Source organism: Pan troglodytes, chromosome 13 (assembly GCF_028858775.2).
Source record: "Pan troglodytes isolate AG18354 chromosome 13, NHGRI_mPanTro3-v2.0_pri, whole genome shotgun sequence".
Classification (NCBI taxonomy): Eukaryota; Metazoa; Chordata; class Mammalia; order Primates; family Hominidae; genus Pan; species Pan troglodytes.
This window is the reverse complement of record NC_072411.2, coordinates 105,509,402-105,523,466: the sequence shown is the minus strand read 5'-3', so window position 1 is coordinate 105,523,466 and position 14,065 is coordinate 105,509,402. Positions and strand designations below refer to the sequence as shown.

General features: G+C 39.2%; 1 protein-coding gene across 6 annotated transcripts in view; it reads right to left on the bottom strand.

Moving 5' to 3' along the window:
* Positions 1–14,065, bottom strand: part of CYP20A1 (cytochrome P450, family 20, subfamily A, polypeptide 1) — a 66,689-nt gene that overhangs the window by 10,660 nt on the left and 41,964 nt on the right. For all 6 annotated transcript variants that reach the window (XM_009444035.5, XM_054680093.2, XM_516042.9 and 3 more), the window contains 4 exons: positions 13,139–13,193; positions 7,519–7,639; positions 3,351–3,462; positions 891–955 (listed from right to left, as the gene is read on the bottom strand). In XM_009444035.5, the coding sequence (XP_009442310.1) occupies positions 891–955; positions 3,351–3,462; positions 7,519–7,639; positions 13,139–13,193 (353 nt within the window). The remainder of the gene's footprint in view (positions 1–890; positions 956–3,350; positions 3,463–7,518; positions 7,640–13,138; positions 13,194–14,065) is intronic.

Below are 14,065 nucleotides of genomic sequence, written 5' to 3'. Positions count from 1 at the left end.
AAGAGAGAAATTCTGCTTTTTAAAAAAATTTTTTTGAGATGGAGTCTTGTGTCTTGCTCTTGTTACCCAGGCTGGAGTGCAATGGCATGATCTTGGCTCACTGCAACCTCTGCCTTCCAGGTTCAAGTGATTCTCCTGCCTCAGCCTCCCAAGTAGCTGGCATTACAGGCATGCGCCACCATGCCGGGCTAATTTTTGTATTTTTATTAGAGACGGGGTTTCGCTATGTTAGCCAGGCTGGTCTTGAACTCATGACCTTGTGATCCGCCCGCCTCAGCCTCCCAAAGTGCTGGGATTACAGGCGTAAGCCACGGTGCCCGGCCTGCTTTCATTTTCTTAAAACAGATGTTAATTACTTTTCACTTAGCATAAAAGTGGTAATAAAAGAGACAAAGAGTAGCAAATAGCAGATTCACATAACAGAAAAAGCAATGAACAGAAGATATAATGGGGATGCAGGTCAGGCTTGGTGGTTCATGCCTGTAATCCCACCACTTTGGGAGGCAGAGGTGGGAGGATGGCTTGAGCTCAGGAGTTCAAGACCAGCCTGGGCAACATGGTGAAACCCCATCTGTACAAAAAGTACAAAAATGAACCAGGCGTGGCAGCGCGCGCCTGTGGTCCTAGCTACTTAGGTGGCTGACGCAGAAGGATGGCTTGAGTCAGAGAGGTCGAAGCTGCAGTGAGAAGTGATTACACTACTACATTCCAGCCTGGATGACAGAGTGAGACCCTGTCTCAAAAGAAAGAGAAGAAAAGGGGATTCACTAGTTTTCTTTTGTTGTATCATTGCTACATACTGAGTTTTCTCCTCAACACTTAGGAAAGGAATGCAAAACGTGCAAACACAAAAACTGACAGTCACAAATACAATGACAAATATTTCATACTTGTGTGGAGATGGCCAAGTATTAGGATCCTGAAGTACCACACCAAGGGCATAAAGGACGAGGGTCTGTGGAAAAAAAAATCCAATTAGTCAAGGACTAACAGAGATAAAATGACTCCTAGAAAGTCAACTTATTCCAAACTCCTTTTAATATAGATATTGAATACAAAATAATAATTTAAAAATAATGCAAGAAACCACAAGTGATTATTTTGGTGATCTTACAATGAGGAAGGCCTCCCTAAGCATGTCACAAAATCTAGAAACCATAAAGGAATAACAGACTTAACTATATGAAAATTTAAAATCTGCATCCAGAGTTCATGTCCTTTGTAGGGACATGGATGAAGCTGGAAACCATCATTCTCAGCAAACTATCGCAAGGACAAAAAACCAAACACCGCATGTTCTCACTCACAGGTGGGAAGTGAACAATGAGAACACATGGACACAAGAAGGGGAACATCACACACCGGGGCCTGTTGTGGCATGGAGGGAGCGGGGAGGGATAGCATTAGGAGATATACCTAATGTTAAATGTCGAGTTAATGGGTGCAGCACACCAACATGGCACATGTATACATATGTAACAAACCTGCACGTTGTACACATGTACCCTAAAACTTAAAGTATAAAAAAAAAATCTGCATCCAGTTAAAAAAAAAACAACAAAAAAAGTAAGCAACAGTAAAAGTTATTTGCTATATAATTGACAGAATTTGTATAATATACAAATATATATAAGCTCACTAGAAAAATGAGTGAAAGTTATAAAGACAGAATTAACAAAAGAAAAACACAAACTGTTAATATATGTATGAAAATTTGTTCTATCTCTCCAATGATCAGAGAAAAGCAAGATTCATAAAATATACATAAGACTCAAATTCAGAGGCAGTGAGGATTTGGAAAGAAAAAACATTCTCATACATTGTTGCTAGAAGTATAAAATGCCTTTTAGAGAACATTTTAAATTTAACGTCCACATGGCCCAGTGCAGTGGCTAATGCCTGTAATCTCACCACTTTGGGAGGCTGAGGTAGGAGGATCACTTGAGCCCAGGAGTTCCATATCAGCCTGGACAACATAGTGAGACTCTGTCTTTATAAAAAATAAAAAAATTTAGTCCAGCTACTTGGGAAGCTGAGGTGGCAGGATCACTTAAGCCTGGGAGGTCGAGGCTGCAATCACACCACTGCACTCCAGCCTAGGTAACAGAGCAAGACCCTGTCTAAAAATAATAATAACTGAACATATACATGGACTTTGACACAAAAACTCCGTGTCTCAGACTCTACTCAACACCTGTACCAGTATATAATTAAAAAAAATAATGTCAATCATAATTTCCACTAGCGGGGGCTGCTTAAATAAATTATGCTAGATGGGCATGGTGGCTCATGCCTGTAATCCCAGCATGTTGAGAGGTGGAGGCAGGTGGATCACTTGAGGCCAAGAGTTCGAGACCAGCCTGGCCAACATGGTGAAACCCCATCTCTACTAAAAATATAAAAATCAGCCAGGCCTTGTGGCACAAGCCTGTAATCCCAGCTACTCAGGAGGCTGAGGCAGGACAATCACTTGAACTCGGGAGGCGGAGGTTGCAGTGAGCCAAGATTGCACAACTGCACTCCAGGATGGGTGACAGAGTGATACTCTGTCTCAAAAAATTAAATTAAAAAATAAATCATGGTACATTCACACAATGGAATATTATGCAGCCATTAATAATGAGTCAAATCTGTATCAAGTGCTAGGTATACTAATAGCCATGATACACTCAATAAAAGAAAATTAAAGAACAATATAGAAAGAGTAACTTTTCACATATAAATTGTTTAATACATATGTATATGTGTGTTTCTATACATATATACACAGAGTAATATACATACACAGAAATAGGTCTATAAAAATACATACTAAACTGCTAACAGTAGTACCTTTTGGGAAGGAAGACTTTTATATTGTTTGAACTTTAAAACAAGCACATATTATTTTGTAACTAAAATAATTGTGTCTTTTATTTAATAATGGGTAGCATTTATTTGCCACTTTAAACAAATTTAAAATACACACCAGGCTGGGTGCAGTGGCTCATGTGTGTAATCCCAGCACTTTGGGAGGCCAAGGTTGGCAGATCACCTGAGGTCAGGAGTTCAAGACCAGCTTGGCCAAGATGGTGAAACCCCGTCTCTACTACAAATACAAAAATTAGCTGGCCATGGTGGCGGGCGCCTGTAATCCCCGCTACTCGGGAGGCTGAGACAGGAGAATCCCTTGAACCTGGGAGGTGGAGGTTGCAGTGAGCCAAGATCGCGCCATTGCACTCCAGCCTGGGTGACAAGAGCAAAACTCCGTCTAAAATATATATATATATATATATACACACACACACACACACACACACCAAAAGAGTTGAGAATAGCTGAATGAATTAAACATATTAAAGGTTTTCTACCTCTCTAGGAATAATAAATTGGTCAATTTTTCCTTCAATATCTTGATGCTGGGCAGAAACTGGAGTCAGTTTGGCAGTTCGAACAGTTTCACAAAGCACATGCTGACAATATCTGTTTTAAAAAAATTTTTTTTGAAGATGTTTATTTTGGGAGGCAGTTAGAAATGTACATACATTTAAAAAACGTTCTTCAACAACTGCTCAAACATTCCCAACTTGAAATAGTCCCATCATAATTCTTACCTGCTTAAAGATATGTTATATATTAGAAGTATATAAAGATTAACAATTTTATAAATTTTAAAATAAATACATTTTTATAAGATTTGTTATAAATCTGTATATAACTCTAGGTAGATAAAGATTTCAACAAATAAAAACACTTTTAAAAGTACCAGAAGAAAACTCAAAATAATGTTTCTACAATTTTTAAAAAGTTTATTTTTAGCACGAAGCTGACAGAAAATTATAAAGAAAAATATACATAACCTAACTAGAGAAACATTTTGTTTACATATTTCTAAAGATAACTAGGAAAAATATTTTCAGTAAATATATCTTTAATGTATAAAACCTCTTTAAAAGTAATTAAAATAATCCAACAATCCCATAGAAACAGGGACGGAGAATACAAAAAGCAATTCACAAAAACTTACAAATGGCCTGAAGACATATGAAATGATACTCAACTTAATTAACAACTTAAAGATTGCCAATCATAGCATTTTTTTTACTTGCCAGATTGACAAAGATGAAAAAGAATGAGAGCAGATATTACTAGAAAAAGATGGAGAAAAAGACATTCTCATATCCAATTGGTGGAAGTATAAACTGGTAAAACCTTTCAGAAGCATAATTTGGCAATATATATCAAACTCTTAAGTGTACATCACAACGAGAATAAAAACTAAAATGTATTGCAATCTTGCTATGAGTCAGTTCACTTAAATACTTTATATACAGGATCTTATCGAATCCTTACAAGAAACCCATGGGTGCTATTATTATTCTAATTTTACAGATTAAAATCAGAGGCAGTTATTTAAGATCACATAGCAGGTAAGTTGTGTTGACAGGATTCAAATCTTAACCACTGTCCTACTGCATACATCCTTCAACTAGAAGCTCACTTCTAGGACCTTATTATACAGAAATATTTGGAAATATTAGTAAAGATGTAAGCACAGAAGTGTTAATTGTTTGTAACATCAAAAACAACAAAATCAAAAGGGGAAACATTCTTCCTTCCTTTCCTCTGTATAAATATTTATTGCGTACCTGCTGCATGTGAAGCACTGTGCTAGATACTGAGCTACAACAATAAACAAGAGATACATCATCAAAGGGGTTCAGAATCTAGTTGGCAGTGGGGAGGCAGATTGGATAGGACATAAAGGATGAACAATTAAGTATAGCACATGTTATAAAGGAAGTTCAGGGTATTACTGGAATATAAGGCAGGAGCAGCTACTCTAGGGAAAGGGCTTTGTAGAGAAATAAACACAGGCTGGGCTGGGGCGTGGTGGCACATGTCTGTAATCCCAGCATTTTGGGAGCCAGAGGCGGGTGGATCACTTGAGGCCAGGAGTTCGAGACCAGCCTGGCCAACATGGTAAAACCCTGTGTCTACTAAAAGTACAAAAAATAGCTAGGTGTGGTGGTGCATGCCTGTAATTCCAACTACTTGGAAAGCTGCGGCATGAGAATCGTTTGAACCCAGGAGGTGGAGGGTGCAGTGAGCTGAGATTGCGCCACTGCAATCCTGCCTGGGTGACAGAAAGGGACTGCATCTGAAAAAAAAAAAAAAAAAAAAAAAAAAGAGAGAGAGAGAAATAAACACAGGCTGAAACCTGCAAACAACAACAACAACATTAAAAAAAAAAAAAACTCAAACCACCACCGACGATAAAAAAACACTCCACCCCAAAACCAAAAACCAAAACCCGGACTTAACTAAAGAAGAGACGAAAAGAGAATCTATACAGAGGAGTAGTTTGTGCAAAAGCCAGGACAGGAGATGAGAAACTGAAGACTTTGAGTAGAGCTAAACTGAAAGCTATGAAGAGGCACAAGTGAGGATAAGGTGGGAGTACACAAGGCCCAGCTTTTGAAATGCTTCATAAGCTATATTAGAGCTTAAACTTTAAAAAATTATTTATTTACTTATTTATTTTTAAGAGATAGGTTCTTGCTCTGTTGCCCAGGCTGGAGTGCAGTGACACTCTATCATGCTGCAGCCTCAACCTCCCAAGCTCAAGTGATCCTCCCACCTCAGCCTCCCTAGTAGTTGTAACCATAGGCACATGCCTTTATGTCTGGCTAATTTTTAAATATTTTGTAGAGACAGGCTCCCACTATGTTGCCGTGAATGGTCTCAAACTCCTGGGCTCAAGCAATCCTCCAGCCTCAGCCTCCCAAATTGCTGGGATTATAAGCATGAGTCACTGCGCCTAGCCCAACTGTTACAGGCTTAAGGGCACATTTACAAAGGAACCTCACCTTCTACTTCATACACTTTGGTATGATAAAAACTTCAAAAGACAACTAGTATTACTTTTAAAATAATAGTTACAGTCAATGTAATAAATAAAACTTCCAACATTTAAAAGCCTCCTAGTTCTTTCCAGTGGTTATCTTTTCTTTTTTCTTTTTTTTTTTTTTGAGATAGGGTCTCACTGTCACCAGGATGGAGTGTAGTGGTGTGATCGTAGCTCACTGCAGCCTGGACTTCCTGGGCTCAGGTGATTCTCCTATATCAGCCTCCTGAGTAGCTAGGACTACAGGCATGCACCACCATCCCTGGCTAATTTTTTGTATTTTTTTTTTTAGAGATAGGGTTTTGCCATGTTGCTCTGGCTGGTCTTGCACTCCTGGGCTCAGGTGATCCTCTTAACTTGGCCTCCCAAATTGGTGGGATTACAGGTGTGGGCCACTGCGCCCAGCCACTCTATCTTTTCTATAGTTGATTTTATGCTCCAAGATAGGGTTGCTTGCTACCCAGTCTCAGACTTCTAACCCAGAAGCAATCACAGTTGCAATTTAAAAAAAAATTAAATTAAGGTATAGTTATATGCAATAAAATTAACCCATTTTACCTCTACGGTTTGAATTTTAGTAATTGTATACAGTTGTGTAACTACAACCACAAGTAATATATGATAGTTTCATTTTCTTCATGCCCCTTTGTAGTTGATCCCCATTCCTAGCCTCCAACAGTATGCTTTTTATCACCACAGTTTGCCTTTTCTAGAATTTCACACAAAGGAAATCATACAGTAGCCAGTATTTTATGTTTCACTTCTTTCCCTTAAATCACTAAGATTCATCTGTGTTGTTGTGTGTATTGATACGGTGTTCCTTTTTATTACTTGGTAGTATTCTATGGTATGGTAATACCACAATTTGTTTATCTATTTACCAGTTGAACATTTGAACTACTTCCAATTTGGGGCTATTTTGAATAATACTGCTATGAATATATGCAAACAGGACTTTGTGTAGTCATGTTTTCATTTATCTTGGAATGAAATTCCAAGGAGTGGAACTGCTGGGTCATATAAGTGTATGTTGAACTTTTTAAGAGCCTATCATATTGTTTTCTATTGTTTTCTTTTCTTTTGAGACAGGGTCTTGCTCTGTAACCCAGGCTGGAGTGCAGTGATGCAATCACTGTAGCCTCGACCTCCTGAGCTGAGGTGATCCTCCCACCTAAGCCTCCTGAGTAGCTTGGACTACAGGCACGTCCCAGCACATCTGGCCAATATTTTGCATTTCCGTGTTGCCCAAGCTGGCCTTGAACTACTAGGCTTAAGTGATCCACCCACCTTGGCCTCCCAAAGTGCTGAGATTACAGGTGTGAGCCACTACGCCCGGTCAAGCCTACTATATTATTATCTAATGTGGCTGTCTATTTTTTATTACCATCAACAAAGTATGAGTGTCATACTTGCTTGACTTCATTAGTACTATTTCACAGGCTAAGTTAAACATTTCCCACACAACCTTATGATTTTAAAAAGCAGATTCATTTACCTAATAAAATCTACATATAAATACTTTAAGTCCTATAAAAATATGTAGCTTTCCTAGATAGCAACAATAGCTTTAAATTAGATAAACCAGTTCAAATTTACCTTTTAATAATCTCCTCTTTTTATTGTGTTCTTACCTGAGCTGCTCAATTTTCTCTGGAGTAACAGGACCATTTCCAAAAACTTGGTTTATCTCTTCATATAATTTTTTTTGAACTTCTTCAGAGGTGGTTAAAAAACAGATTGCCCAGGTACACACTAGGTCAAACATTATATGAATAACAATGAAAATAGCTAACTCGTGGCTTGGGTATAGAATAAGAAAAAAACTACTTATTTAGGGTGGGATTTTTGTATTTGCTTTTTTTCTCCCATGATATAGAAGATATATAAGTGCTACTAAAAAGTAAAATTCTTCACAGGGTTTATATTTCATTATATGGAACATCAATATTTACAGAATGCCCTCCAACAGACATAGTGTAATCTGGATGCCTTCTTTCTTAAAACTGGTAAGTAACTGGAGCCACTTAATTTTACCTTAGGTAAAATAGTTATGATAATAAATAAATATCATATCTGTAGGAGTGCTCAATGTTGGCTATTGCAATGGATTATCTCATGCACTCAACCTTATTAGGCCGATTTATCAGTTCACTTAGGAGCACTAATGAAATAATTCAGACAAATCAAGCTAGCAGATTTATCGATAAATCAATATTCTAAAATATTTACTTGTGATGGTAAATACACTGGCTCAAAATTTGTGAGTGGTTATTGCTTACAACAGTTCTCAACCAGACGTGGTGGCTCACACCTGTAACCCCAGCACTTCGGGAGGGGATCACACGGAGGGGATCACTTTGGGAGGGAATCTGAAGCTGGGGGATTGCGTAGGCTCAGGAGTTCAAGACTAGTCTGGGCAACATGGCAAAACCCCATCTCTACAAAAAACTCAAAAATCACCTGGGTGTGGTGGTGTGTGCCTATAGTCCCAGCTACTTGGGAGACTGAGATGGGATGATCACTTGAGCCCAGGAGGTTGAGGCTGCAGTGAGCTGTGACCGTGCCACTGCACTCCACCCTGGGCAATCAAGTGAGATCCTGTCTCAAAAAAAAAAAAAAAAAAGCAGTGGTTCTCAAAAACCACCTGGGAGATGGCTGATGCTATAACCTCACATTCACAAATTCTGGTTCAGTAGGTTTGTGGTAATGTCCAAACATCTGTACTTTTAACAAATGGAATATCGAATTTATCTCAACGCCAAAATGGGAAGATCACTGGCTCATGGCTTACTTTAGCTTAAACTGGTTTATGGATTGTATTCACTGAGGAAATGAAAATGTAAAGAAATTACATGTTGAGAAAAAAACCAGAAGAAATGAAAATGTAAAGAAATTACATGTTGAGAAAAAAACAGAGGAAAAAGAGTAGTTATATTTCCTTTAGTAATACACTGGGATCATAACTATTAAAAGAATGGAAACTTCTGAACATATATACTACCTCTTTCCCTAGAATATGTTTGAGCTGACACCATCTGTAGCTCTATTGTTCCTGTGTCAAATACTTTTTAATATCCTTCTAGTAACTTGTACTTTACTTACCAATGATCTCTTTCCTGCGCTAAGGGTTAACTTAAACTTATCTCAAAGTTAATTTATAAAAAAAAGTTTGCCTGATTCACCTTATTACCAATATTGTTACCATTAAAATCAGTAGTAACCTGGTACGCAATTACTCTAATTAGTTTTCTTATATCTAGAGTTCACAAAAAACATGAGTGACTGCCTGTCCTTAACTTTTCCCTACATATGCCTCTTCATTATGGCTTCTGAGTGAACTGTAGAATTGCTATTTTACAAGTGATGTGAAAACTTGTGCAGTGTACAATATGTATGTCACACAATTTTACAACATAGAGTAATATACAACTGAAGGAGTCACCACAAAGATTTGCACACAGTGGTCAATCCTGTACTCTGTTTGACTATATTATCACTTAAAATTAATATAACAGGCCGGATGCAGTGGCTCACACCTGTAATCCCAGCACTTTGGGAGGCCGAGGCGGGCAGATCACAAGGTCAAGAGAACGAGACCATCCTGGCCAACATGGTGAAACCCTGTCTCTACTAAAAATACAAAAATTAGCTGGGCGTGGTGGCACGCGCCTCTAGTCCCAGCTACTTGGAAGGCTGAGGCAGGAGAATTGCTTGAACCCGGGAGGCAGAGGTTGCAGTGAGCTGAGATGGCGCCACTGCACTCCAGCCTGGTGACAGAGCAAGACTCAGTCTCAAAAAAAAAAAAAAAAAAATTAATATAACAATATGAATTTAATAATCTCACATTGGCTGGGTGTGGTGGCTCACGCCTGTAATCTCAGCACTTTGGGAGGCCAAGGTGGGCAGATCACAAGGTCAGGAGTTCGAGATCAGCCTGGCCAACACAGTGAAACCTCGTCTCTACTAAAAATACAAAAAATTAGCCAGGTGTGGTAGTGGGCGCCTGTAGTCCCAGCTACTTGGGAGGCTGAGGCAGGAGAATCGCTTGAACCTGGGAGGTGGAGGTTGCAGTGAGCCGAGATTGCACCACTGCACTCCAGCCTGGGCGACAGAGCGAGACTCTGCCTCAAAAAAAAAAAAAAAAAAAAAAAAAAATTCTCACATTGACTTTTGGTTTGTGGGTTTTTTTTTAGATAGGGTCACACTCTGTCACCCAGGCTGGAGTGCAGTGGTAGTGATCACGGCTCACTTGAGGCCTTGATCTCCTGGCTAAACTGATCCTCCCACCTCAGCTTCCCAAGTAGTTGGGACTACAGGCACATGCCACCATGCACAGTTAACTACAATTTATTATTTTTTTTGTAAAGATTGTGTCCCACTATATTGCCCAGCCTGTCACACTGGTTCCTTTGTAGGACTCTTAAAAATGATGACTGAAAATAGCTTTAAAATGTGATTTTAAGCCACTTAATGTGTTTTAAATACAATACTGAATCAGACACAATTTCATAGCTTAGAGATAACTTGGAAGGTCATCTGGAGCTAAACTCCTATTTTAGAAAAGGAGGAAAATGCAGAGATAAGTATCTTGCCCAAGGCTAATAAGGGGCAGAGTAAGGACTTATTAAGGTTTCTTATTTATCTACTCTCTCGAAAACTTCGGAGGAGCCTTAAAAGACCACTAACCTACATCCAAATACATAGCAATACTCCTAAAATCTCCCTAAAAACTGAAAATAAGATTAAAATATTAATTCAACCTTGGAAATAGTCACTTTTCTTGGTGTCCGGAGCACAAGTGATTTAGATTTTTAAAGGTCTTTAGCAAAGACATATTAGGTTTAATGTAATGCGTTTTAAAAACAAGGATTTTAAATCTATTTTTATACTAATTTTTTTAAGCTGGGGTCTTGTTTTATTGCCCAAGTTAGGCAAACTCCTGGGGCTCACGCAATCCTCCCACCTCAGCCTCCAATGTAGCTGGGACAAGTGTGCACCACTGGACCAAACAAATAGGCATTTTTAAAAAAAGGTTGAATAAGGCAGGACGTGGTGGCTCACGACTGTAATCCTAGCACCTTGGGAGGCCGAGGCAGGTGGAGCACCTGAGGTCAGTTCAAGACCAGCTTGGCCAACATGGTCTCTACTTAAAATACAAAAATTAGCCAAGCATAGTTGCAGGCGCCTATAATCCCAGCTACTCAGGGGGCTAAGGCAGGAGAATCACTTGAATCGAGGAGGTGGAGGTTGCAGTGACCTGAGATCGCGCAATTGCACTACAGCCTGGGTGACAAGAGCAAAACTCCGTCTCAAAAAAAAAAAAAAAAAAGGTTGAATACATTATTTTTGACATATGCTTACCTAAATTCAATTTAGTCATCTATAGTATCTGGACATTTCTATATGTTAAAGAAGAAAAATTTATGGGAAGTTTACATTTGTATCCTTTTAAAGAAAGCTTCCTTAAACATTAAGGGATATAAATGAAATCCTTCAAGTGAACACAAATTTTCTAAAATTTAAATTCATGTCCTAATACTTCCTTTTGTTTTTTGTTTTTTTTTGAGACAGAGTGTCGCTCTGTCACCCAGGCTGGAGTGCAGTGGTGCGATCTCAGCTCACTGCAACCTCTGCCTCTGGGGTTCAAGCGATTCTTTTGCCTCAGCCTCCTCAGTAGCTCAGATTACAGGCATGTGCCCCCACACCTGGCTAATTTTTGTATTTTTAGTAGAGACAGGGTTTCACCATGTTGGTCAGGCTGGTCTCGAACTCCTGACCTTGTGATCTGCCCACCTCAGCCTCCCATAGTGCTGGGATTACAGGCATGAGTCACCATGCCTGGCCTCCTTTTGTTTTTTGACAGGGTCTTACTCTGTCACCCAGGCTGCAGTCCAGTGGTGCGATCATGGCTCACTGCAACCTCAACCTCCTGGGCTTAGGTGATCCTCCCACCTTAGCCTTCCTTACATAACTGGGATTACAAGTGTGTGCCACCAGGCCTGGCTAATTTTTGAATTTTTTATAGAGATGGGTTTCCGCTGTGTTGCCCAGGCTGGTCCCAAATTTCTGGGCTCCAGTGATTCATCCACCTCGGCCTCCCAGAGTGCTGGCATTATAGCTGTGAGTCACCTTGCCTGGTCCCCTAATACTTCCTTTAAGTATTTTTATCTTAGTATATTTTTATGCCTATTGAAGTATTTTTTATAAATACTATATAAATAAATGGTACTCCACCAATCTAAAAACCAAGTGAGGAAACTTAGAAACATATCAAATATTTTACAATTTTACATAAAAATCACCTTCAATTCCAACGAGAGGAGTTCTTTTAAATCGTGATTTCTGTGGCCTATATACTCTTGTTGGTAGACCTTAGTAATAGCAGACTAGCTTGGAGTCAAAGTGGAAAGCAGCAGCAGGAAATGAAAAGCTCACTGTTTTGGTTGGAAAGGTGTCAACAGCAGTTCATTTTAAAGGCACTAACAAGAATTCACAATCCATAAAATGTGTCAAGAAATTTATGGCTATTTTCAGAGGTGGCTTTAAGCACTTGGGGTTAAGAAAAAAAGCACTTATGTGAGTCAGCCCTTTAAAACAAGACTAAAAAAGAGGGAAAAATTATAAAGAAGTCCTCTAAACAGTGTTTTATTTTTGTTTGTTTGTTTTGAGACAGTCTTGCTCTGTTGCCCAGGCTGGAATGCAATAGTGTGACCATCACTCACTGCAGCTTCAATCTCTTGGGCTCAAGTGATGATCCTGCCTCAGCTTCCCGAGTAGCTGCAACCACAGGCATGCGCCACCACACCCAGCTAATTGTTATTTTTAGCAGAGACGAGGTCTCACTATGTTGCCCAGACTGGTCTCGAACTCCTGGGCTCAAGTGATCCTCCTGCCCTGGCCTCCCAAAAAGTGCTGGGATTACAGGTGTGAGTTGCCATGCCTGGCCTTGTTTTTTTTGAGACAGGGTCTCACTCTGTTTTCAGGCTGGAGTGCACAATCACAGTTCACTGTAGCCTCCATCCTCGTGATTCATCCTCTTGAGCAGCTGAGACTACAGGCACGGGCCATCATGCTCAGTTAACTTATTTTTTTTGTAGAGAGGGTCTCTGTTTTCTGAGCTGGCCTCCAACTCCTGGCCTCAAGCAATCTCCCACCTCAGCCTCCCCAGGTGTTGGGATTACAGGTGTGAGCCACTGTGCTCAGCCTATATATTTAGTAATTCCTCTGAAAAAGAAATCAATTTATACTTACATTTTGCAGTTATTATGCAACTGGCCAGAGAAAATATCATACTGTCTTCTAGGATCTAGGAAACAAAACTAAGTTTAGAAAGTGTGAAAAATGTAAGGTAGCCTATATTAGGCCCTGCTAAAATAATCTACAGCATAAAATTAGTGTCAATGAAAAAAAAAGTATATTATTTCATTTTGATGTTTTCATTAAAACAAAAAACCAAATCTGTATAATGTGAATACCAACCTAAATACCACACTGCTTTTTAAAAATATTTTTAAAATTGATAAACTATAGTTGTATGTATTTTGGGAGTACAAGTGATTTTCGGTACATGTATACAACATGTAATGATCAAATCAGGGTATTTGTTGTGAATATTACTGGTTCATGATCTACTTTGGTAAACAAACTCGGTCCTATTTTTCTGGCTTAGCCTAGTAAACAGCAATGAAGCCTCAGAAATAGGACAGAAGATCTCATCCCTGTCCTGGAAGCCAAATTCAATTTCTGCACCAACATATATCAAACTACTTCTGGCTACAAGGACTTGCATGTGTACAGTGAGGCAGAAGATTCCTACAATGAAGAGGTGTGGCAATAACAACTCACCTCACTGGCCTGACAATACCACAAATGCAGTGGTATGTTGGCAGTATTGTCAACAAGCCACACTGCCACACCTGGTCAAGCAGGCAAAGTGATTTAGTCTAATACACCTAACACAAGTCCTTCTCCTCTTTTGTAATTCAAGAATTTTGGCTCAATTTAATAATATTAAATAATATACAGCTGCCTCAAAGAGCTAAATAATAGAGACCAAGTACTTGTACTACCAATGATGTACAATAAAAGATGTATGATGCAGCTCGGTGCAGTGGCTCACACCTGTAATCCCAGCACTTTGGGAGGCCAAGGTGGGCGGATCATGATGTGAAAGAGATA